Here is a 27,285-nt window from a genome sequence, read left to right on the forward strand (position 1 = left end):
GCCTCTACTGCATGAGCTAAAAGCCAACTGGCTGTTAGCAGACTTATTTTATCTCTCTCTTTAAGTTGTTTCGGTGCCACTAGATGGTACAGAGCACCACACCCAGAAGGTGTGTGGATTACACAAGAATAGAGCACACAACCAGATACTACTGTGGTAGTTTTGCTGTGTAGAGAGGACCAACTAACAATGTTTTTGCAACCAGGTTAGCCAGTCGTCATACTTCATAGGTCTCTGTCATTGGAATGCATCCTACGAGTAGGGAGAGCTCGCTAATTAGGTGTTTCCTGATTAGTCTCTGCTGAAGGTTGATTTTGTTTTGCTTTGTTTTCAGAAAATCTTATTTGGGGGTGGGAAGGAATATGTTGTACAATTAATAACCATCCAGTGTAACTGAATTCAAGAGAGGCGCCAGTATGAAGGCAGATGATGTAGTAGTACCCAGAATGCATAAGGTAACTGTGGGAAGCTTCATATTGATAAGGTTCATTTGTTTTGTTTTGTACTAAAGGAGGAAGGAAACAATATTCTGGCCAAGCCAAAGCAATATTTGTGTGTGTATGTGCTTGCGTGCGATGGGGACAGTAGGGGGATGAAAGCTCTAAGAGAAAGTAGCAGAGGAAGCGAGAGTGAATAAAACAAGATTGATTTATCGAGTCTAAAACATTCATTTGTATTCCATTCTTTGCTGTGCTGCAGAAGAGAAAAGCTGCTCTGGCACTGTGATTGGGGAAGAGAACAAGGGACAGGGAGGAGGGGGAGATCTATCACAGGCACCAAGAGTGTTCAATTTTCCAGAGACTATGATTAAACAAATGTTGCTGCTGCCTGGCAGCCCTTGCATCCATTTGTTGGGACAAAATTATGAGTAGGTAATTTTTCTGTCGTAACAGGCAGAATGGCCTGGCTGCATATTCTTAACAGTGCCCTTTTCCCCCAAGTTGTGTGGTAATGAATACATTTCCCAGCTTTCCTTCCGTCTCTGGTTGAACCTGCCCATTTTCTGACAGCTAAGAATGAGAGATTTCCCTACTGATGCTATAATTGGGATGGATGGCGAAATCACCGTGGGGCTTCAGTAGTTGGTTTTGGAGTTTCATTAATGAAACGGAAGCTACTTGCCCCTATAAAACACTGTGAAAAGGGGTTAGCATAGCTCACTTCTGATCGGGAGAGCTATTTTCTACAGAACTGAACTGCGTGCAAAGTTCTATACCATCATCTACCAGGAAATGGGTTAAGCAGTTAACCTTCATGAAAGGAGATGGATTTTTCACTGCTGTCATCCTTGCACTGATATTATTGCATCTCCTACATGGGAGCTGATGTGATAGAAAGAAAAGTGCCCGATATATGCACTACCTATAGGTTCTACATCCTTGCCTGAATTCACTAATAACCCTAATTCAGCCAGTGCTGCAGCTGTGTTACCAATGATCCCCATGGTACATCTACACAGCAAAAAAAAAAAAAAAAACATGGCAGTGAGTCTTGAGAGCCCAAGTCAATCAACCCGTGTGGGTTTGGGGTTGTTTTGTTTGTTTGTTTGTTTGTTTGTTTTTTGCTGTGTAGACATACCCTTAATGTAGACGAGGCCACATCAGCGGTTTGCACCAGCTGAACTAACTGAGATTTACTGCTACTTGTAATCAATGTTAAACCCCACTTAGCTCAGCTGGTGCAAACTTCAGCTTCCCCTTGTGTACACTTAGCAGCCAGAAGCATCAGTTGGTTCCTAAGCATAGATTATACCGATTACTGGGCACCAATGGCTTAATTGGGCCTATTCCTGACTGTAGATGAGGCCAAAAACTGCTCTGCCGCACTAAATTTTCAGAAATGTTCAAGCACACTGAGAGAGTTATGAAATATGCTTGCTATGCTCCCAAAAGTATAAAAATGATTATATCCACTGACGTTAGTCTTCATTATATGACACTAAGGATGTGCCCCCGGGAATGGTAAAGCCATGAATGAACAGATAAGCTTATTCTCTTTCTTTCTTTCTTTCTTTCTTTCTTTCTTTCTTTCTACCTATGTGTTGTATATAGGGAATACTAGATGGTGTGAAATAAAAGTGTTGTCAGCATGAGTTTGGAAGAGTTCCACTACCAGTGGCAAAGCCACAAGTGAATTACGCAGGTTATTCCCAAGTGAGTGACTATAACAGAGCATGTATGTTAGAGAAAAACTATTTCAGGAATGAACTAGAGTTTATTGGGACTGAAAAGCTAGGATTCCTTAGTTACTTTGAGTCCAATTGACCAGGGCTCAGAGGGAAAGAGAAATTAAAACAAATAAATGTAAAATAACTCCAAGAATGACCTAACATTCTGTACATGAAAAATGTTCCCATTTTAAATGTCAGCATCTCATGATGCTGCATAGTTTGAAGTGAGTACAGTGTGGGTTCTGGAGCTGATGGGGATCTCCCTTTTTCAATGGCATTGACCTTCCTGTTTCCAGCAGAAATGTGAGATAAGGAGCTTTAAATCTAGAAAATATAATTTAAAAATTTAACTTTTTAGCTAGACAACCTGAGACTAGCCCAGGACTGAATTTTACCCATCTTGGGACTTGGGCATGTTTTGTAAAAATTTTTTTTTAAAGTTGTTATGTATGGGAGTGAAGAAGGAGTCTGCTGTATTTGAGACGAGAAGGCAGAAACATTTCTCTGTCAGCTTGACTTTATAGAAGAAAATAGAGGCTGTTAGTAGCTGTTTGTGGATTTGGGATTTTAGAATAAGCCCAAAGGGAGATGGATTACAGGGCAAAGGGCAGGTGATACTGTCAAAGGTGAGTGGTAAATTGTGAATGTGATACATTTATCACATGGATTTCTTCTCTATGGTGCTGTGTTTAGATATACATAGCTATATGGAAAGCTTCAGGGAGCTAGCTATCTACTCACACACAGTAGATTTTTTTCCCATGTGTACATGCACACACTTCCACTGAATTATAATCACTAAACTAACCTAATCACCAAAGTGTCTTTTGCAAGATGGAAACCTGACACTCTTTGAGGCTTCCAGTCATTATATTTAGATCATCTTAGAGCGACATCCTCCAGCATGCAGGTTTCTCAGCGGGCTTTTTCAGCAAGCTGTCTGTCCTATCTAGTGTTCTGTTTGCTGTCCAGTGGAACCTAAACTGATTTCACTCCTGCAGCACAAAGAAAATGAAAGAGAGAAGCTGCAGTGCAGCTTGCAAACTTCTTTGCTAGGAAGAGATTTTTGTTGCAAGAACCTTGAATGAAATGTTGTTTGCATGATAAACACAAGAAGGCCAATTTTCAAATGCAGGAACCTTAATAGAACATCCACTTTGAATATCACACATTTGAGCTCTGCAATCACCATGTAAAATGTGTATAAATGCCAATTGGTGCATCCAAATACAGGATTTGAATGTCCTGTTAAGACACCCACAATCCTCATGTTTAAGGGGAGAAAAAACACACCTCTGTAACCCCCATGTTTATAGTCCTATAATTCAAAATATTAATGTACATTAAAAAGGGGGGTGCAGGTCAGGAGGAGGAAGAGTTAAATGGCAACATTATTACACCCATATCTCTTCCCGGTAGGTAATGTCTTAGGATTGGCAGTTTCCCAAATTCTGAATTGAAGCTCATTTGGACAGATAGGTTGCCTTGTACCAAATAGTTTGTAAAGGAGGGGCAAACAGTCTGGATCAGTTCTATTCCTGTAGCTTTAGAAGAACAGAAATAACTGTAAAGCTCAGGGGCAGCAGAAGATTGCAGTTCCCTTAAATATTTCCATAATGTACTTTTTTGACAAGAGTAGCTACAGCCATGAGTTAGCAGAAATAGGGTAGTCCCTAGGAATTGCAATCGTAGGTGGCCTGTTTGGTCCAGTATCTTTGCTAGTATCAGATGCCTCAGTGGGAGGTGCAAGAAATCCTAAGGCAAGCAGTTATGGCACAATTATTTCAGGGAAAATTCTTCCTCACAGGGGGCTGGGGGGCGAGTTTGTTAAAAAGCTCTTTGTCTTTGCTCCACTTGATCTCTCAGTTAAGTTTGTTCCCCCTGCTACTTTTCACATGGAGGAGAAGGGAGAATAGGATCAAATAAGAGGGGAGCAGCAGGGGAGGGAGGTTTAACATCAGAGCACACTGGCAGAAAGGAACAGCAAGGGTCATTGAAAGCTTCACTCCCTCCCAAGCCATACTGGTGCCCAAGTGAGTAAAGCAGCCACAGACTTTGAAGGCATCTCTGCAGTTGTGGTTTCACCACTTAGGAGGAGGGAGTGCCTGTGGATGCACCTGTCTGTCCTATCCCAACTGAGAACAGGTTGTGATGGCATCCCTAAAAGGGGACTCTCCCACCCCAGGTCACATTCTCTTTATCCCTGGAGCCATTCCTTATAGGAAGGTGGAGGGGGAAGTGGGGAGAGCTACCAGGAGGGTTTAGAATATGAAGAAGGGGACATCTAGTAAGCTCTGGGGAGGTTCAAGTCATGTGACTACTGCAGTTTGTTAGAATGGAAGTGTGTGAGGTGATGGGTGAGAGGGATTGGAACTAGGGTGGAAATGAGAGATACTGGGGGCTAAATTGACATTATAACTTGGATCAGAAGGAACTGATTTCCAGATTGCATGTCAGAGCAAGGAGATGCTTGTCGGAGCTTCCTTGGAGAGCAACGCTGGCATCACATCACTGCTTAGGAAGCTATCAAGAGTGTCAGATATAGCTGCAGCTTGCTGGCCACATTCTGATGTAAGTGATTTGTGGACTGATTTGCCTCGTGCATGCAATGTTACAGCTATTACAGCAGCTAACCCTGTTACTTCATTAACTCAGCTGTCTATTGAAGTTGGAGAGGATCTGTTTTCTGAACATGCCCTAATAATAATTTCCTCTGGGATGTAAATTTTATAGATAAAATTTTCATAGACTGACATTAGTCTGTTCAAGTAATATCTTTCACTCACTCACCAGGGGGCTTGTTAAATCGGACACAAGGTACACTGGTGATGAAATGAAGCCATTTACATCATTGACCCCTCTGTATCCCCCCATCACACACACACACCAAAACAGAGAATGCTGCCTCCATTCCCCATCCCTGAGCACAGGGAGGGTCCTCCCATCTGCCTAGGAGTCCTCAGTGAACACCAGAATAACTCCCCTCAGCCTCACTGCCAAACTCATGTCTCTCTGCCTGACTGCCTCCTTTCAGCTTCTGACCCCACTTCCATGCACGGAGCAGCTCTGGGCTCTATGCCATTTTGTTTTCCTCTCCCTAGCCTTAACTGATGATGTGTTCCACCTCCTCACCAGCATGTTCTCAACTTGGGGTGGAGGTGGGGAGGGGAGGGTGACAACCAACAGCAAAGGGAAGTTGGTCACATAGCAGTCTGGAGGAGGAGGAGTTGTGTGATGGAGCAAGACTTTGCACCACTTCAGGCCTGTTACCCAACAAAAAACCCCTCTGCATTTGTAACGCCGACAGACCCCGGTAGTTATCAGGCAGGATCAAACCTGGGGCCTCTGGAGCTTAGTGCATGAGCCTCTACCGCATGAGCTAAAAGCCAACTGGCTGTTAGTTAAGGCTGTAGAGCAAACTCATTTTATCTCTCTTCTGAGGCATCAGGAATGACCATGACACTGAGGTGGCACCAAGCATGTTCTGTCTCAGGTAATTGGCTGGCTGATTCTTGCTCACATCTCAGGGTCTAAGTAATCACTATATATGGAAATAGGAAGGAATTTTCTCCAGGTCAGATTGGCAGTGACCTTGGGTTTTTTTCCCCTTCCTCTATACCAAGAGTGTGGGTAACTTGCAAGGATTAACTGGGTATATCTCAATCATTTTCCTGTCTCAATCCCTATTCTCTGCCCATGCACAGAGTAGTCTAGTCTACAGTGAGCTATAATACTTTGGTCTAATTTTGGTTGTTTGGTTTAGTGTGCAGGTGCTGGTTGGTGCCTGTGATATACACGAGGTCAGACAGGATGATCTGGTAGATCCTTCTGGCCTTAAACTCTGACGCTTTGTTGACAAATATATTAAAGTCAAGAGAAATAAATCTGAAATGGGGATTTAATAAAAATTTCTCAGCCTTCCCAGAACTGCTCCAACAGTGAGAATACAATGGCTTGATATTCTGCTGCTGTTACTCTTTTTCTCTCTAAATAATTCACAATGTTAAAATGATTGAATATTCTTGACATTTTTTTTGACTAGTTATTCTTTGTTCATGTTTTGTTTTATTTTATTTTATTTTGAGGAGAAGTGGGTCTCGAGGGAAAAAAAAGATTAAAATGACAAATTGACCAAAAAGGAAGAACATGACAAATAATAGGTGGGCTGAAATCTGCCAAAACCCCAGGAATAAATAAATCTTCTGCTAAAGTGTGTTGAGGAGGAGGCTGATAATAGTTCTTTATCTATGTGGGGTTTTTAAGTGTGAAATCTTTCTTTTTAAAAAAGTGAGCTTTCTAAAAGCTATATCACATTTACAAAGGAGCATTTAAATAGACTTTACCAGATTGGTGTGGAGTTTTTTTGTTGTTGTTTTTTTTTAAATACTTTAAACCAGTACTTTGGTTTAAGTTTAAAAAAAAAATCACACCTGGTTCACTGGTTTATGCTAGTTCTTGTTGTTTATTATTGTACTGCAGTAGCATCTCATGATGCCAGTCAGAAATCAGGGCCCTGGTGTACTATGCAGTGTGCGCACACATAACAGAAATATGGTCTCGGCCCAAAGAGCTGATAATCTAAGTATGCTAATGCAAAAGTAGCTCCTCTGGAGACATGGGCAGTTAATTCACTGCTAATCAGGATCTGTTGATTCCATTTCAGAGAAGTGACAGAGTTCCTTTGTGACTTTTTCCTCTAAATATCAGTAAATGGAGTCAAGATAAATGTGGCCAAGTATGATCAGAAATGCTGGGCATCAGTGCCACTTTTTGGGAAACAGAGGAGGGTTCTTCTGGAAAACAGGATCCACACGTGAGAGGGAAGGAGTTCTGGGTTCCCTGTTTTAGAGCTCAAGTTCTATATTGATCCTGCCTTTGTATCAGATCCGACTCGCACTGAATCAATGGGAGTTTTTCCCTGTCAGCCTGATTTTCTTTTCACTTACACCAGTTTTACACTGTTGGCTTATGTGAAGTTTCCTCCTGAATTGCACTGGTGCTAGTGAAATAAGATTCAGGCCTTATATTCACAACTGTGTTGGGACTATTTATTTATAGCTTGAGAACCAGAACTATTGGTGACGAAGAGAGAGACCAGGCCCTGACATTGAATCCATGGCTTCTCTATTAGCATCCCACCCTATGAATTCCAGATTTTAAAATATTTTCCAAATGTTCAGTTTTCTTTGTCTTTGAAAAGGAGATTGTAAATGGAAATGTGTCATACAAAGAGGGTTCCGTTTTAATAACACATTGTACTCTCTGTGTGTGTGTGTGTGTGTGTGTGTGTGTGTGTGTGTGTGTGTGTGTGTGTGTGTGTGTGTGTGTTTAATGAACACAAACTATTTCTAAAGTAGAAGCAGCTTATTTTCCAAAGCTAGTAGATTTGCTTCTGAAGAAGTTCTCAGCTGTTTTTTGTTTTGTTTTGTTTTTGTTTTCCTTAAACATTTCACTTCCTTAACCTGCCAGTGAAAATGATGGAATCTATCTAGGAATGTATAGCAGAGAGAATACCAGCAGTCAGCTTGAATCCCTTCTGCACAAATTGTTTGTGGCTCCTTATTACAGTGCAACCAGATGTGTAGCCCAATTGACTGATCATTGTTCTTCATCTTGATAGGATATGGAGATTCTTGAATTGTGGAGTGACTAGGATCCTGATTCATCACAGTACCTACGCACATGCCTAACTGTAACATTGACTTCAGTGGACTGCCCACATGCTTACAGTTAGCCATGTGCATTGCAGAGTTGGGTTCTTCCTCTTTTTCTCTCCTCAGGTTTTTTTTCTTCTCAGAGTGGTGGACGTTGGGAAGAAGACTTCCTTAGATTCTGAAGATTAGATTGAGTTATTCCCCAGTGTGACTCAGTTGTCTTAGTGGAATTATGCCAGGGATGAATTTGCCCCATGGTTTTCTCTAATTATTTGGCCCTGAAAAGTGACACTGAGTTACACTAAGGCTGCTTGGCCCCGATACCAATCGGGCCCGCACTATCAAGGAGGCCTTGATGTGGGTATCAATGAAAACTTGAGAATTCTGCCCTTGCTGTATGTATGCTTCATGTTAATACATGTAATATAGAGAAAATGTGGACTGTGTATAACTTAAACAGCACCAGAGCAAAGCTGCTTGCAGGCAAGTCAAGCAGTGCTGTTCCTCATTCTGTCCATGAAGGTTATGCTCACATTGCTCTGTAAGTGAAGTCTGTTGCGATGGAGCTTTTCTTATCTTTGTTTGAGCAATATCTTAAATCTGCCCTTTTTGTTTGCAACCATTGGAAACTATTCTGCCCATAATGAAGGGTTGGCCTTATTAGTGCAATAGTTTTCTTTTCATCATTCCTCTTTTTCACCATAGCTATCTGTGACTAAGGTTTAATGCTCTCAAGGGCTAGTTTCCATATCGCAGCTGGGCTGTTTAACTCATAGGAGTTGATAGGACAATGTGTTATTAAAGTCTAAGTATTCACTGGCTTGCTTTCCTTTTAGTAATCTCCTTTCAGAAGAAAGCAATATGTGTGTTTCTGAGCCAGGAAAGTTTTCCTAATTAATGATAACTCATTAATCAAAAATCTTAATCATTTTGCACATCCCACCGTACGTGTTAAAATATTGTACTTTAAAGAAATAATAATGGAGCTCTATCTAAATTCCAAACTCGTTGTGCTGCACACTCTACCAGCGTTTGACGATGATACTATTGGGAGGGAAATAGTTATACTGTTTCCTACATTTTAAAAAGTGACTAGTTATTTTGGGTACCTGTGTTTTGGAGTAGTTAACTTAAGACACATAGAAGGGGCCAAATTTTAAGAGGGTGGGAACTTTGCACTTTCTGAAAACCAAACTTTAAGAGCTGTCCAGTTGGAAACCCAAAAATCAAAGAACCCCAAATCAACAGTCACTTCTGAAAATCTGGACCTGTATCTTTTTCTAGATATGTATAGTTATACTTATTTATTTGATTTAAACAGTTTAAATCAAATTTATTTGATTTAAACAATACACAGATTTTTAATCATCAGGCATCTATCTTTGCGTTTTACATTGACACCTATTTCTTTAATGTCTGAGTTCCTTCCACATGCAATCAACATGAATAGTGAAGTCCCTACCGCTGTCGATTTTATGTGGAAAGTTTCAAACTGCTAACTATCTTTGTGACCTTTGTAATTTCATACCAGGATTTCTGTACCTTTAAGAAGGATACTGTGTTGCCCATGGATTTTCATTAGCTCAGTTTTTTTATTTCCTGAAGGGCTTTTCTTTTCCTGGAGTCTAATCTGACAGCTTCTGAAATTGAAACAAAAGCAAATCTACATATTTCAAATCTACATAGTCCTTTGCATCTGTTGATCTCAAAGTACTTATGAACATTGAGTGAGTCTTACAGTACTCCAATTATATGGAGCCCAGATAATTGGGCTTTATGCTGATGAATACGTAGTAGCTGTAATGAAGAAATACCCGCTCAGTCCTAGAACCAGGAAGCAACACAGCTTCTCTCTGAACAATTTGGGTGGAGAGTTAGGACCATTATATTATATTGTCATGAATCCCATGGCCCCTCACGCTAGTCCCATGATCTTCACTGTCCTATGCACAGCTGGCAAGGAGATCTCCTCAGTGACTATTTATTATAATGTATTATTTGTATTATTGTACATCTTAGAGGCTGCAATCAAGATCCAGGCCCCATTGTGCTAGTCATTGTACATACATGTAGTGAAAGACAGTCCCAGCCTTGAAAAGGTGACAGCCTAATTAGGCATGACAGACAATGGGTGGGAGAAAGGAAGGATGATTGTTCCCAGTATACAGATAGGGACCTAAGGCATCTGAGTTGGTGACTTAAGTTTAAGAGCCTTGCCCAGCATCCTGTGGCAGAGGCAGGAATTGAACTCAGATCTCCTGATTCCCAGTCTAGTACATTAACCTTGAGATCATACTTACTCTGAGGAGTGCAGAGGCTGCTGAGAGACCCCCCTTGTGGGTCTGCTCTGCCCATGGCTTCCACCAGCAGTGCCCTATTACGTGATTTACATGTAGGACACCAAGATGAATTTCACCCTCATTAAATAAAAATCCCTGTGTCTAACAAGTACAAAAAAATCCTCAAGTCTTTTATTTTTCATGTAGGATCTGGAAATTGATATCAGCTGTATTGCCTTAAATAGCAGCAGCTTTTCACCTTCCATCAAAGTCAAAATGTAATCCCAAATTCACTGTCTATCCTTCTCTACATGCTGTGTCTCCGACAGCCATCATTCTTGTCTGTTTATTAGGTTATGGCAGTGAGCTGCACCACCAACCGTGCTGAGATCATGTTTAGTTTGGCAATGATTAATGATGTGCCACAGGAGAAGGAAAGTTTAAGCCTCCTTGCAGAACTGATAAACCAAAAGCTGTGGATTAATTTGTTTTGGGTTCTCTCTGTCTCTAAAATAATTAATCCTATTTTTATTGTCTCTCATAAAGTACTGAAACCCATCACATCAGTCAGAGTTGCACATGTATACTGAGCCCTTTTCTCCCAAAATAAATGATTCCTTGGAGAGCAGACAGTTGATAGGCAAACTAGAGTCAGTCTTCAGCAGACTGGGCTCCTTAACATGGATGCTGATGGCAGGTGAAATGACATGAGGTTTTGCTCTTCCCCATAACAGCTGCCGGCAACTCTTCCTTAAAGCAGAGCAGGTGAAGCTGTGAGATCTGGTTCTCAGTGTTCTTCAAACAGCTGTGTTTCCCAGCTTCCCTTCTCTTCTGGCTTCATATCTCACTCTTCTGTGGAAACAACCAATGCGGCTCTGTCTCCCCTTCTTTGCTGTGTTCTTTGGCTTTTTTCCCAGTTCACAGCTGCCACGCAGTGTATTGCAATGCTCTTTTATATTTTTTCCCGGTACTATAATACCATACTTATAAAGGTTCCCCCTGCCTGTCTCTTCCTTGAAATATAAAGTGATGTGTCTCCATGCATGGTTTGTGTTGTGATATTTGGTATTACCCAATATGCTCATGGGAATACTTCATAATTCCAGAAAGAGAAAGCAGAGAGTGTCCAATATGCAATGGAAGAAACAGAAGGTAATAAAAAGTACAGTGTGTTACTTACCATAAAATGACTACCATAGTAAATATGAACTGGTGTGTGTCCGTCCGTGTCGACATTCACACACGTGTGCATTGGGCGGGGGGAGGGACACTCAAATGCAAATCTGTGCCACTCCACTTTTCTGGAAGGAATCAGAACTACAAATGGTTAAAAAAATTCTACATTTTTCAATGAAGAGCAGAGATAAAAAACAGATGGAATTTGTTGTCTGCCACAATCTCCTCAGTTTTTGGTTTGATGGTTGTGTTTTGATTAGGGCTGTCGATTAATCGCAGTCAACTCACAAAAATTAGCTGCGATTAATCGCACTGTTAAACAATAGAATACCAATTGAAATTTATTAAATATTTTGGATGTTTTTCTACATTTTCATATTTATTGATTTCTATTGCAACACAGAATACAAAGTGCACAATGCTCACTTTATATTATTATTTTGGATTACAAATATTTGCACCATAAAAAGGATAAACAAAAGAAATAGTATTTTTCAGTTCATCTCATACAAGTACTGAAGTGCAATCTCTTTATCGTAAAAGTGTAACTTACAAATGTAGATTTTTTTTTGTTACATAACTGCACTCAAAACCAAAACAATGTAAAACTTTAGAGCCTACAAGACCACTCAGTCCTAATTCTTGTTCAGCCAATTGCTAAGACAAATAAGTTTGTTTACATTTATGGGAGATACTGCTGACTGCTTCTTATTTACAGTAAGAACAGGTGTTTGCATGGTACTTTTGTAGCCGGCGTTGCAAGGTATTTACATGCCAGCTATGCTAAACATTCACATGCCCCTTCATGCTTCAGCCACCATTCCAGAGGACATGCTTCCATGCTGATGATGCTTGTTAAAAAAAAATCATGCTCTAATTAAATTTGTGACTGAACTCCTTGGGGGAGAATTGTATGTCCCCTGCTCTGATTTACCCGCATTCTGCCATATATTTCATGTTATAGCAGTCTCGGATGATGACCCAGCATGTGTTGTTCATTTTAAGAACACTTTCACAGCAGATTTGACAAAACGCAAAGAAGGTACCGATCTGAGATTTTTAAGGATAGCTACAGCACTCGACCAAAGATTTAAGAATCTGAAGTGCCTTCCAAAATCTGAGAGGGACGAGGCGTGGAGCATGCTTTCGGAAGTCTTAGAAGAGTAACACTCCGATGCGGAAATTACCGAATCTGAATCACCAAAAAAGAGGATTAACCTTCTGCTGGTGGCCCTGCCGACACAGACCCTAGCAACAGGGCAGCCCACAGGGGAGGCAAAAGGGGCAGGGATGTGGCAGCGCTTTAATGTGGGCTGGGTATGGGCCGGTGCTGGTTCTTATCAGTACGCAGTACCGGCCCTTACCAGCTCACTGTCACCCCTGTCTGTAGAAAAGTTTTTTAGCTCATTGCTTTGTTCAGTGATATGAATATTAAAATAGGTGTTTACTTAAGAATTATTATCGCTTACTCATTAAAAAATGATGCCTAATAAAATATAAATTTATCCAGATAAATAGTACATCTTTGCAAATGCCTGACTCTGTAGTTTGCAAACCCTGGGCAGATCCTCAGCTAATGAAAATTGCCATCACATCATTGAATTCAACAGAGCTATACCAAATTACATCAGCTCATGATTTCACCTGCTGTGTTTCTTCACAAAAGCTTATACGTGTGTACACAGGACAAAAGACTCAATCCAAACGCACAATTCCATTCTCTCTAGTAAAGTATGCAAGGGACACTTTATTATGTACTGTAAAGGTTTCCTCTTTTTAATATAAGATATTTCTTTAAAAAATGTTAAAGCCACGATGCATATTAACACAATGCAAAGGTCAGGAAATTTAAAAAGAGGGCTGCCAGCTCATCCTTGAGCCATATCATTATCATTTTCCCTTGTTCATGTAAATTAAAGCTGAAATGTGAGCATTTAATTTGAAATTCCTACTTTGGTACTGCTCTCAGTTATGCCAATGTTAAACCCAGAGTATCTACATTTCCTTAGCAGAGCTGGTCAAAATTATTTTACCAGAAATGTTTCCTGATGAAATATGGAGTTTTATAATAGTGTGGAAAATATCCATTTTCATTATGTTTTCTGATTTTTCTAATAAGAAAATTTGAAATGAAATTTTTTGTTTCTAATCATAATTTAGACATCTGGAAATGACAATATGGAATGAAACTTTTGAAATTTTTCATTTTGACATTCCTGAATCAATTTTTATTGGATCTTTTCATTTCATGAGAATGTTCAGCATTTCAACTTTGCATTCCATTTCAGGACAAAAACAAAAGTCAAAATATCCGATTTGCCCATTGGATGGAAATTCTGTTTTCTAAACAGTTGTATTCAGTAGTGGCTCGGGATATAAACTCGTGTAATTTAGAGCAGTACCATGTCCTGTAATTTTAATTCAACTTGGTTTGGTATCTGTTTTTTGTATAAAGTTAACACAGGATATTGTGGATTTAAAAGTTTGCCTATCCCTCCCTAATACTAGCCATCTGTGGGTACACAAATCTATAGCTGAACTTTTAGTCCTGTTTGAACATATATTAATTAACATGTTACTAAGACAGTTGTAAATTGTGATGGAAGCACCACACAAATATTTGTTCTAGGACATAAATATTTGTTTCTAATCATGTTTAACCTAAATATTTGTTTCCTGTCTCCTGTCTAAATTAGAATTTACAGTTGTCAGTTAGCATGTTAATTATCACATTAAAACGTGTAGACATTCTCTCTCCCTTCCCCCCCCCCACACACTCTCTCTTTTTTATTTCCTCTCCCTCCTTGAAAACTTGATTGAGGAGCTTAAGCCCTGGATTAAATGCCACCCACAAATGATTTGTGCATGTTTTATTTTGCCAAGGGGCTTCGTCAGCTACTGAGAGAAATAATGTAATCTTGATTGAACTATGATTTCAATTAACTAACAAGTGAGGTTACAGAGACCATCTTATTAACTTTGCATATCATTTTACTTGGGCAGAAAAGCTTTGTCATTCAGGAGTCATCTCTTGCCTCATTTGCTCCAGGGGCATGATGAACAGAAAGGAGACTGATTTAAGTCTCATTTTTCGTGCAAATATTCATCTCCTTCTGTATATATTAAATGTAAAGAAAGATGCTTCTCATCCCTCAATAGTTCCTATTTAAATCAGAGATGGACTCAGGAAGTGCTGTTCGGATTATTTGGATTGTGTTTAGATGAGAGTTTTGAGGCCAGATTGTGTGCAGATTCAATCCTGTAAAAATGTTATGAGCTGTTCTCACAGTTTTTGAACCATAATGCATGAAAACTCACATGATTAGTTCTTGCAAGATTCTTGCTGATGACTTTCTTCTCAAGTACTTTTCCTGGTCTCATTTGTCCTGCATTTCACACATTTTTAAACACCTCTTTTCATTTCTCCCTCCTCCACCATTAGTTCCACTCTCTCCTCCTTCATCCCAGTCTCTGTTGATATTTCCCTGCTATTGGCTGTCTCCAGACCCTCATGCTTTACCCCTTCCTTTACTCCTCCTTTTGTCCCTTCTGTTTCTTTTCATAGAATCATAGAATCATAGAATATCAGGGTTGGAAGGGACCCCAGAAGGTCATCTAGTCCAAACCCCCTGCTCAAAGCAGGACCAAGTCCCAGTTAAATCATCCTAGCCAGGGCTTTGTCAAGCCTGACCTTAAAAACCTCTAAGGAAGGAGATTCTACCACCTCCCTAGGTAATGCATTCCAGTGTTTCACCACCCTCTTAGTGAAAAAGTTTTTCCTAATATCCAATCTAAACCTCCCCCATTGCAACTTGAGACCATTACTCCTCGTTCTGTCATCTGCTACCATTGAGAACAGTCTAGAGCCATCCTCTTTGAAACCCCCTTTCAGGTAGTTGAAAGCAGCTATCAAATCCCCCCTCATTCTTCTCTTCTGCAGACTAAACAATCCCAGCTCCCTCAGCCTCTCCTCATAAGTCATGTGCTCTAGACCCCTAATCATTTTTGTTGCCCTTCGCTGTACTCTTTCCAATTTATCCACATCCTTCTTGTAGTGTGGGGCCCAAAACTGGACACAGTACTCCAGATGAGGCCTCACCAGTGTCAAATAGAGGGGAACGATCACGTCCCTCGATCTGCTCGCTATGCCCCTACTTATACATCCCAAAATGCCATTGGCCTTCTTGGCAACAAGGGCACACTGCTGACTCATATCCAGCTTCTCGTCCACTGTCACCCCTAGGTCCTTTTCCGCAGAACTGCTGCCGAGCCATTCGGTCCCTAGTCTGTAGCGGTGCATTGGATTCTTCCATCCTAAGTGCAGGACCCTGCACTTATCCTTATTGAACCTCATTAGATTTCTTTTGGCCCAATCTTCCAATTTGTCTAGGTCCTTCTGTATCCTATCCCTCCCCTCCAGCGTATCTACCACTCCTCCCAGTTTAGTATCATCCGCAAATTTGCTGAGAGTGCAATCCACACCATCCTCCAGATCATTTATGAAGATATTGAACAAAACGGGCCCCAGGACCGACCCCTGGGGCACTCCACTTGACACCGGCTGCCAACTAGACATGGAGCCATTGATCACTACCCGTTGAGCCCGACAATCTAGCCAGCTTTCTACCCACCTTATAGTGCATTCATCCAGCCCATACTTCCTTAACTTGCTGACAAGAATGCTGTGGGAGACCGTGTCAAAAGCTTTGCTAAAGTCAAGAAACAATACATCCACTGCTTTCCCTTCATCCACAGAACCAGTAATCTCATCATAAAAGGCGATTAGATTAGTCAGGCATGACCTTCCCTTGGTGAATCCATGCTGACTGTTCCTGATCACTTTCTTCTCCTCTAAGTGCTTCAGGATTGATTCTTTGAGGACCTGCTCCATGATTTTTCCAGGGACTGAGGTGAGGCTGACCGGCCTGTAGTTCCCAGGATCCTCCTTCTTCCCTTTTTTAAAGATGGGCACTACATTAGCCTTTTTCCAGTCATCCGGGACTTCCCCCGTTCGCCACGAGTTTTCAAAGATAATGGCCAAGGGCTCTGCAATCACAGCCGCCAATTCCCTCAGCACTCTCGGATGCAATTCGTCCGGCCCCATGGACTTGTGCACGTCCAGCTTTTCTAAATAGTCCCTAACCACCTCTATCTCTACAGAGGGCTGGCCATCTCTTCCCCATTTTGTGATGCCCAGCACAGCAGTCTGGGAGCTGACCTTGTTAGTGAAAACAGAGGCAAAAAAAGCATTGAGTACATTAGCTTTTTCCACATCCTCTGTCACTAGCTTGCCTCCCTCATTCAGTAAGGGGCCCACACTTTCCTTGGCTTTCTTCTTGTTGCCAACATACCTGAAGAAACCCTTCTTGTTACTCTTGACATCTCTTGCTAGCTGCAGCTCCAGGTGCGATTTGGCCCTCCTGATATCTTTCCTACATGCCCGAGCAATATTTTTATACTCTTCCCTGGTCATATGTCCAACCTTCCACTTCTTGTAAGCTTCTTTTTTATGTTTAAGATCCGCTAGGATTTCACCATTAAGCCAAGCTGGTCGCCTGCCATATTTACTATTCTTTCGACTCATCGGGATGGTTTGTCCCTGTAACCTCAACAGGGATTCCTTGAAATACAGCCAGCTCTCCTGGACTCCCTTCCCTTTCATGTTAGTCCCCCAGGGGATCCTGGCCATCTGTTCCCTGAGGGAGTCAAAGTCTGCTTTCCTGAAGTCCAGGGTCCGTATCCTGCTGCTTACCTTTCTTCCCTGCATCAGGATCCTGAACTCAACCAACTCATGGTCACTGCCTCCCAGATTCCCATCCACTTTTGCTTCCCCCACTAATTCTACCCGGTTTGTGAGCAGCAGGTCAAGAAAAGCGCTCCCCCTAGTTGGCTCCCCTAGCACTGCACCAGGAAATTGTCCCCTACGCTTTCCAAAAACTTCCTGGATTGTCTATGCACCGCTGTATTGCTCTCCCAGCAGATATCAGGAAAATTAAAGTCACCCATGAGAATCAGGGCATGCGATCTAGTAGCTTCCGTGAGTTGCCGGAAGAAAGCCTCATCCACCTCATCCCCCTGGTCCGGTGGTCTATAGCAGACTCCCACCATGACATCACTCTTGTTGCACACACTTCTAAACTTAATCCAGAGACACTCAGGTTTTTCCACAGTTTCGTACCGGAGCTCTGAGCAGTCATACTGCTCCCTTACATACAGTGCTACTCCCCCACCTTTTCTGCCCTGCCTGTCCTTCCTGAACAGTTTATAACCATCCATGACTGTACTCCAGTCATGTGAGTTATCCCACCAAGTCTCTGTTATTCCAATCACGTCATAATTCCTTGACATCACCAGGACCTCCAGTTCTCCCTGCTTGTTTCCAAGGCTTTGTGCATTTGTATATAAGCACTTGAGATAACCTGTTGATCGCCCCTCAATCCCAGTATGAGGCAGGAGCCCTCCCCTCACAGACATTCCTGCCTGTGCTTCCTCCCGGTATCCCGCTTTCCCACTTACCTCAGGGCTTTGGTCTCCTTCCCCCGGTGAACCTAGTTTAAAGCCCTCCTCACTAGGTTAGCCAGCCTGCTGGCAAAGATGTTCTTCCCTCTCTTCGTAAGATGGAGCCCGTCTCTGCCCAGCACTCCTCCTTCATGGAACACCATCCCATGGTCAAAGAATCCAAAGCCTTCTCTCCGACACTTTTTTTCATTCGATCTTCTTCCAGTATCTTTCTCCAGATCCTTCTCCTCTACTTTCCTGCTCTGTCACTATTGAAACTCCATTGTAGTACTGTCTCTCATATCTTTGACCCTTCTCTCACCCTATCTGATCTTTCATTGGTGCTTTTGCTTCTTTCTCTTTTAATATAAACCATCCTTATCTTGCTAATCCATACTGCTAAAACCCCTCGTAGTAAAGAGAAAGCCTGGAGCACTCGGCCTGGTGCAAAACCTTAGGCCTGAACCAGAGACTGTGAATGAAAGTCAGGCCATGTATTAAAGCAGATTCTTACAAGTTCAATGTCCAATACATAAACTTGGCAAAGTTGCTGCTAGCATTGCTAAAACATAAGTACTCCTAGAAAGTGCTAGCCATTAAATAGTTGTGTAAATCATTCCAGAATGCCAATACAAATATACTCCAATCTAGCAAAAGATAAGAGGGTTTGACAGAATAATGAATAGGGATGTTTTGTCTGAAATACCAGGAAAAAGGTACAAGGGGGAGTAACAAACCATGCCTCTGGTCTTTCCTTATAAGTAACATCAAGGTCTGCTAAATTAGCAGGTTGCACTCTCTGCAAGTGCTGATAACACCAGAGTTCCAACGACCAAAGCCCTGAGCAGCTATAACAGCTTTGCCGTATACAACAACATTCCACCCTTCTACACCCCTGCCCTGGTCATCCTTCTTCTTCATATTTATACTCTTCTTTCCAGCCTTCTTTATTCTTATCTTGCCCCCTCCAATCTATTCAATGAGCCACTACTGAAGTCGCAAAAAGAAAAGGAGTACTTGTGGCCCCTTAGAGACTAACAAATTTATTAGAGCAATTTGTTAGTCTCTAAGGTGCCACAAGTACTCCTTTTCTTTTTGCGAATACAGACTAACACGGCTGCTACTCTGAAAACTACTTCCTTTCCTATCTCTCCAGCCACATCACTTCTTTCCTAGAAATCCTTTGCCGTATTTTTGTCATTTGTCATTTCTGCATCAAATTCAAGCTGCTATTTGCATAGAAATAAATCCCAATGTCAAGAGATAAGAGAATAAAAAGAAAGTGAAAGAGAGAACAAAAGAGAAAAAGATAGGAGTGGTAGGAAGATAGAATTAATCAAAATGTGACTTGACAGAGATGAGGTCAAACAAGTATATGTTGAGAGCTATCTAAAAAGTTGTATATGAAGTTAGATAACATAGTAATGGCAAACTTAGAAATCCAGTAAATAGGTAAGATTCGATAGACATGAAAGGTACCGCCATCTCATTCCAGACAAGTAAATTGGGCTTAAGTCACTGTGCTCCTCAACATAAAAAATATATTTAATTTTTTACCACTCCAACTCTTTGAATATTCTCAGTTAAGTTTCCCACCTTTAGCAAACTGCCCAAATCATAGTTCTGCCTCACCACATAACAGGGCATCAGTCTAGAAAAAAATCAAAACAAAAAGGATACAAAATGGAGAACATGTTCCCCCTCAAAACCTAATCCCGCATATGTCCTATGGGGAAAAAATATATGTATATAATGCATTTGCAATCACCATATATAAGGTTTATGTTTAACAACATGGAGGCCTGGTATATGCTTAAAACTTGGAGGCCTGGCTATGTTGTCCAGAGGTGTGAAAAATTCACACGCAAGGGACGTAGGTAAACTGGTTTAAGCCCCAGTATAGACGTTGCTAGGTCAATGGAAGAATTCTTCCATCAGCCTAACTACTCCCCTTAAGGGGGTGGATTTACTACAGCAATGGAAAAACCCCTTCCACCATTGTAGTAAAAAGAAAAGGAAATTCGCAAATTTTTTGCGAATACAGACTAACACGGCTGCTACTCTGAAACCATTGTAGTAAGTGTCTGTACCACAGTGCTACAGCAGTGTAGCTGCAGTTGTGTCGCTATAGGTCTAGTAGTGTAGATATATCCTAAGAAATACTGAGGAAAAGAGTTCCTTTAATTACACCTGTAATTTTTAAATGTGTGGATCCTAAGCTTAGAGCAGTTAATCTCCCAAGCAGCAGTAATTAAGAGCTAGCAACTCAGCTTGAGAGATTTTGAGCAGATAAGAAGTTATTGGCAGTGGTACCCAATGCTAGGGAGATGACTCAACTAGCAGCTATGGCATTTACATTGACTTGTTGAGTTATCCTTAAAAAATCTTATAGATATAAGCCAATGATAGGGATATTAAAATGTGTGGATTGATTGATAGGACTCTCTACTTGGTTTGGGCCAGTCTACCAAACTTATGAAGAGTAGTATCTTACTCTGCAAGTACATACTCAAAGTAATGGGCTCCTCTGAGTAAGGGCAACAGAAAATGACCCTTTGAAAGGAGATGTGGAAATGTAAACTTGTGCCTGATTGAAGAGACAGAATTATGAGGGGAAAAAACTGCATCATCTTTTGGAAATGGATTGTTGCAAAAAGCTCAGGAGTGTGTAGTTCATGCAATAGAGAGCTTTTCTTATCGCTTTTTAATTGCTTCAATTTGCTTACTGCACCTGGTAGCAAGACTAGAATGAGTGTTTAGCTCATAGCTAAAAGGGATGTTGCATCTCAGGAAATGAATGTCAAAAACACAGCTCAGATGATGACAGTTCAAGGTTGATGCAGTGAAACTAAAACAATAACACACACATTTGGGAAAAGAAAAGTTTTCAGAATGCGTAGTCTTCTAAGGGATCAAGCTTCCATTTTTAGAAATATTAGTGAAGACGAAGGAATAAAAGAAAAGAAAAAAAAAGATGCAAGAATATTTTCTATCCTCTTTTGCCAGCTGTTAATTCCTATCACAGATCTGCTTTGATCTGGGCTGAATGTTACTATTTCCTCCTCCTTATCAGCCTGGCTTGGCTGTGAGGGAGAAAAATCTTTTTAAGTCTGATAAACTGTTTCTCCATCCCTACCCCCCTCCACCTAAAGACAGAATCAGATAAGCATTTCAAAGTATGTGATTTGTATCAGCAGTGAGGAAAGAAGCAAAGAGAGCCAGCCAGCGAGAGAGAGAGAGAGAGATCAATCTATGATATATATTTATAGGTACTGGTGCCAAACAAATCCCCTAAGTTAACTGTGTCTCAACAGTTTTCTCCTGGTAAAATAGTTAATATGCAGATATCTCTCTGTTGTGCAGACATCTTTCATTCTAATTCTTTCATCTTCATTTTTTTATGGCACTGCTTCAAAAGCAATCCTATAACAACCTTAAAAAATTGATCACCCTCTCCTGATGTTATATTCTTTTGTTACTAGCTTAATTTCCTTCTCTATGTACTCTACACCTTGTGAATAAGTAATGGTTGCCTGAGACAGTGTGAAGATCAGTGACCCTCTAGGCCGAGGTTGAAATTTGAGTGGTTGAATCAAATAATCTTGAGAAAGGCAAAGGGAGAAGAAACTGGAATGAAAAAGAAAAGCACATCATAATTACACAGAAGTTATACCTGTATATATATATATCAGATGCTCCCCTCCCCATATGCAGTACAGAGTGGAGCAAACTACTGCAGTTATGCGACTTTGCTACTGCCCTCTGCTAGGGAGGGCAGCTTTAAACTCCACTGGGAGTGTGGAGTTTAAAAAAAGCCCTTCCCCAGCTTTGTGAGCTATCCACCCACCTCCAGACCCCCAACAGTTTGCACTGCTGCATTCTGTCTCAATGTAGACTTTCTGAAGGGGGCCCACAGCCCGGGCTGGGCTGGCAGAAACAAGGGAGCGAATTCAGTCTTTGGACTCTTACAGACTATACAATTATCTACAATAACAACTATGTTTTGGGGCATTCCATTTGGTTGGTTCCCCTTACATGATTAACATGTAGTTCTATCTCATAGTGTAGAAGAGACACAACCCTCTGTTACTCCTGTGTCCCCAAACCTTGGACAAAACAGGGCTATAGCATGGTACTGTAAGACGGTGACAGTCCCATTCACACTAGAAAACAGGAATCACATTTTAACAGTATTAGAAGATATTGTGTTGTGAGTCCCCCAAGAGGATTATTTATTGTAGTGTAGATGAGCCCTTGATGTTAAATGTGGCATCCAGTTAGAGGTTAACTCCTTTGCACTCTGTGCTGCAAAATTTGCTTTGATCACTTTTGATTTGATTTGATCACTATTGATAATTATTAAAATTTTCCTGTTGCCCACACAACCTAATTGCAGCATATACTGGAATATTATTTGAAATCAAAAACAAAGAGTTAAAAAAGTAATACTTTCTTGCTTTCATCCACAGGTAATGCAGGTGGTGAAAGAGCAAATAATGAGAGCACTCACTACCAAGCCTAGCTCTCTGGACCAATTCAAAAGTAAACTTCAGAATCTAAGTTACACAGAAATTTTGAAAATCCGTCAATCCGAGAGGATGAACCAGGAAGATTTCCAGTCTCGTCCAATTCTGTAAGTACTTTCCCCTCTGTAAGTCACTTATTGCACGTGTAAGGGGACTGTTGCCCCCTTACTAACAGTCAGTGGGGGTGTTTTGGTTGGCTAGCTCCCAGTACTAAAAAGGGGGAAGGGTCGATGGGAACTGACAGTCCCCAGGAACAATGGGGAGAGGCCAATGCTCTAGGTCAGCCTGAATGACAGGGTGGGCAGGCTAATCAGAGAGTCAGGAGGCCCCGTCCTCTGTGTGAGCTGGATTTGCCTGGGTCAGACAGAGTGGGGCCGAGCTAAGGAAAGAGCAGGGGCCCGAGCTGAGCTGGGGAGGAGAGCTGTGCCAGATCCAGAGAGAGCAGACTCTGTCCTGGGAGCAGAGCTGCAGCAACCAGAGCCAGAGGGGCCAGAAAAGCAGCCCACGAAGTAGGTCAGTGCTGGGAGCAGAGTCACAGAAGCAGCCTGCAGAGCAGACCTGTCCTGGGAGCAGAGCTGTAGCAACCAGAGGCAGAGGGGCCAAAGAAGCAGCCCAGGGACCTGGAGGCAGAGACAGAGTGGTGCAGCTGGGACTGGAGCAGTCCAGAGCTGGGTGCGGTGAGCAGCTGGGGAGAGGGAGGGGGACCCTTGGCAGCAGGCCCAGCACAGGGAGACGCCTCGACCAAGAGGCTCTGCAGGCCAGGCTTCGATCGTAACCCCGACAGGGCGGGGGCGACACTGGGAAGAAGGATCCTATCACTTAGAGCCTGAGAGCGTGTGGCCACCACCAGAGCAAGTGTCCAACCCACAGCATCCCTGCAACACAGCCAGGGCCTGAGAAGGCGGCCTGGGACTTACAAGGAACAGAGTGAACTGCCCTGACATTCCAGAGACACTGTTCGTGATGTTCCCTCCCACAGAGTGGGTTGATGTGTTTCCTTTAACCTTTCCCATTATTCCTTGTTCTTTTTTAAATTAATTGTTGATTAAATAACTTGCATTTGCTTTAACTTGTATGTAATGGTCAGTGGGTCAGAGAAGTGCCCAGTGCAGAGAGAGTACCCCGGCGTGGGGACACCCTAACCCCTGTCCTAGGTGACCACAGCAGGGTTGGGGGTTGAGCCCCCCAGGAATCCTGGGCCCAGCCTTGTTGGGGTTACGAGGACTCTGCCAGACAGGAGAGTGGAAGGGGAGCTCTCAAGGGCAGGGAGGCCGCTGGGTAAAGGAGGTGGGAGCAAGGACTCAGATCCGTTCACTAGCCCACTTCACCGGGGTAGTATAGAAGCCAGGAAAGTTTCCCACAAGAGCAGGACTATTCCCCCGCTTACACATGGAAGGACTAAGAAATGTGAATGAAATTTGTGAACTGTTCAGGGAGAACCCGGGGGGGGGGAATTGCCTAGGAGCACTGCTCAAAAGCAGTGGAGTAGCATCTGATTGAAGTGCATATGTTTTCTTCTGCTGCAAATCTCAGCTGTTTCTTTGAGTTCAACGGATCTGGCTAATCCCTATAGGGCCTAGTGTGACTTATTTGCAGAAAATAATGCTTTGACATTTCCATGCTTTGTGTGATTATGCGTGCACTTTTTTTTTAAGATGAATTTTTTGTCTTCTGTCCAATGCCCCATAAAGATTCAAAATATCACTTCTCTGAGCCAGGTAAATAGCCCAGAGCAATAGCACCAGTATAAATTTGCTCCATAAAAGAGTGTTTGCGTGATAGTGTCATCTTTTCTTTTGCTTGTGTTATCTTTGATGTTAATAAGGTACAGTTACTTATTTCTAGGTGATTTCTTGTTAACATATATGCAGTGTAATACCCATTTCATATGGTCTAATGCTATGTATCAATTGTGGTATCTCTATTATAGCTTGTGTCTGCTTCTCAAAATGTCTTCATCTCCATTATATGTGAAAATCCTAGAGATGAGCCATGGACGTGACATTTGATCTGCACTGGGGTAGGGCTTGAAACCAAACTAGTGACTTGGGGCAGGTTCATCTTCAGTGGTGCTCAAATCTCATGTCTTTTGATCCAGACTAGCAGAAACCTTTTGAGATAATCAGCTGAGAATCTGTGAGAGTTCCATCACCTTAAACCAACATTTCATGAAACGTTGGCCACATTTGAAGTTGAATGGGACGAAACTGTAAAGATGGATTTGTATTTAGGTATTTCAGTTCCATCACTCTGGAGTTCAAAAGGATTCATATATGAGACTCTGGGTTTGGTTTATCTGCAAAACTACAGTATGTGAAAACTCCACGGGCCTTTCTCTGACAGGACAATGGTGAAAGCATAAACTAAGCAGAGTTACAAACTTTAAGAATACTAACTGGAATCAAAGGGACAATGATTCTTTTATATCTTCGCATTATTAGAATGATAGAACCTAGCACCCAGTTAGAATTGATATCACCTGTAGTCTTGTATCTGTTCAAAACTGGATTTGCATCCCTACACTTCAAAGCAGTTCTTTGCCAATCTTTTGTAACCCACAGAGATTCAAAGCAATTTAGTGGTGCTACACCTGTCCTCAAAGCTTCTTGTTTTCCTCACTTTCCCAGTGAGTCAACTATTTATCAGTGATACAGGTCAACTATTTATATGCACTTTGAGCCTTGCCTACCATGGTGAAATTTGCTAGTGCAGCACAAGCTCTCTGATTCCAAATATCAGGGTTGCCAATCACTGTCACAGTGTAAAGTCTGCATCCACAAAATGTAATGAATGCATTCCATGATACAATTAAAAACAGTGGAAATGTTAAAGAAACTCATTTCAGATCCAAGACAAATGTTAAGCTTAAGAAATGAATAACTAAGCTATTTAAACAATCATGACCGTATTCGTGGTGATTTAAATTCTATGAATTTCCATTTTGATTGCATCTCTAATCACTTATTCTTGATTGTGAAGGGAAAGTGCTCTTTTAGTTTCCCCTGTGATTTGGCTCCATGTACTGAATTCTCACAAACTGTGTAGATGCCACTAATGACGCAAGTACAAAATCATGAATCCATTGTGTGTAAAAGAGAGAATGAGCCAGAGAAGGTAGTTTTGGTTCTCCACAGAGCCCTAAAGAATTGCAGGTACTTAGAAAGAAATTGTTCCCAACTGAATATAAAGTCAGTAGCCTTATTTAGAGCTGTATTAGGATGTGGCTAATGGATGGTAACTATTCACTGACCCAGCATGACTGAGCCTTTTTGCTGGTGTTCCCACATATAAAATACAGAAGTTACAGCTCTTCAAAGTTTTTGCTACAGTGCTCCAAATAAACTTTCGTTTGAGTTTGAAGTGGAAATGGTTGCATTATTTATTAATTATTATTATTTTATTTATTAATTGCATTAGCTCAGTTTTGCAAGGAGGAATTTGTTTCCCTAAGGTCACAGTGTTGTTGGGACATCAGAGCTCAAGTCTAATCTACTTCCAGTTCTGGCAAAACAACAAATCCATAGGAAAACAGGGTGTGTTTGAATTTGATCAGTTTTGAATGGCTACGGAGGGGTGCACCCACAGATAGAAGGCCAAATGGAGAAATAGAATAATTACTAGTGAGAGTCAGAGCACATCAAGGCTCTGCCCTGAGCCCCTTTTTGTTCATGTTGGTGCTCGATGCACTTACAAAAGACATCCAGAGAGTGGCCACCCCAGTGCATGTTTTTTGCAGATGATGTAGTGCTTGTGGGGGGGAGCAAAGACGAAGTGGAAAAAGATTTAGAAAAATAGAGGTATGTTTTTGAAAGAAATAGAATGAAAATCAGCAGAAATAAAACAGGTTATGTGGTCAGTAGATTCATTGATACCTAGCAGTAAAACAATGGAATTCTAAGTCTGGGAGCCCAACCATTACCAAAAGGTACGGATGGTCAAGAACCTAGGTTCAACAGTGAAGGATAATGTTGAACTCAACAAGGAACTTTTTAGCAGAACAGGAAAGGCATGGACTAAATGGAAAGAAGTGAGCAACATGATCTGTGTTGGAGAGAGTGCCTATCAAATTGAAAAATAAGATCTACAAAATCCATTTTGGTATGACTCTGAATGCTGGGCACTGAGGAGGAGACAGAAGCAGATCTTGAACACAGTGGAAAAGTTAAAATGGATGCTTGGAGTTACCAGGCTGGATTATGTTTGAAATGACTGAATTAAGGGAAGTGTGATGGTGGAATTAATTATAGAAAAGCTGAGAGAAATTCAGGCTTAGATGATTTGGGCATGTGAAAAGAAGATCGGAAGAATATATAGGAAACAGGGTGTTAAATTTAGAAGCAGAGGGTATGAGAAGGGTTGGGAAGATCCAAAATTAGATGGATGACTGTCATACAAAAGTATTTGATTAGCTGCGGAGTTTCTAAGGAACTGCTTCAAGACAGACTGGAATGGAGAAGGAGGACTAAAAGTGCCGACCCCATATAGATGGGATTAAGGCTAGCAGAAGAAGAAAAGAAGATGGAAGGGTGTACGCAGTTCTACTGATCATGTTGCTGTGCAATGCACTAGGTCATTTCTTTGGCACACTAAATAACAGTAGAGCTGCGTGAATAAAAGGCAAAATTACGATGTTTAAGAGGAGGCTGGAGTGGCTTAGGGAGGGTTTGTTAATGAAGCAGTTTTTAGGGAAGGACTGTTTGTAAATCAGCAACACAGAGGGGAACAGTTGGAGGGATTTGGGTTTTTATACCTTTCTTTTATCTTTAAAAATTTTCTGCTAGGCTGGAAAGTGTCAATAATAACTGTTCAGGAAGCATTAATGATAGGAGAGAATACAATATAACAGATGAAAGGTGCTTTGGGATTACTTTTCTATTGTGTTATAATGATTTAAATGACTATAAAATACCCAATTCTAGAAAAAGTGACTGTTGCTGATTGGAAGGAATCTGAGCTGTGAGTAGGAAAGGTACAAGGTTAGA

The 27,285-nt window shown here is 41.5% G+C and overlaps 1 protein-coding gene across 7 annotated transcripts in view; it reads left to right on the plus strand.

Annotated features, from left to right (window-relative positions):
- ELMO1 (engulfment and cell motility 1) overlaps nt 1-27,285 on the plus strand; it is a 438,626-nt gene that overhangs the window by 372,673 nt on the left and 38,668 nt on the right. For all 7 annotated transcript variants that reach the window (XM_038391750.2, XM_043508739.1, XM_043508737.1 and 4 more), the window contains one exon: nt 22,247-22,410. In XM_038391750.2, coding sequence (XP_038247678.1) covers nt 22,247-22,410 — 164 coding nt within the window. The remainder of the gene's footprint in view (nt 1-22,246; nt 22,411-27,285) is intronic.

This window comes from Dermochelys coriacea, chromosome 2, assembly GCF_009764565.3.
Source record: "Dermochelys coriacea isolate rDerCor1 chromosome 2, rDerCor1.pri.v4, whole genome shotgun sequence".
Lineage (NCBI taxonomy): Eukaryota > Metazoa > Chordata > Testudines > Dermochelyidae > Dermochelys > Dermochelys coriacea.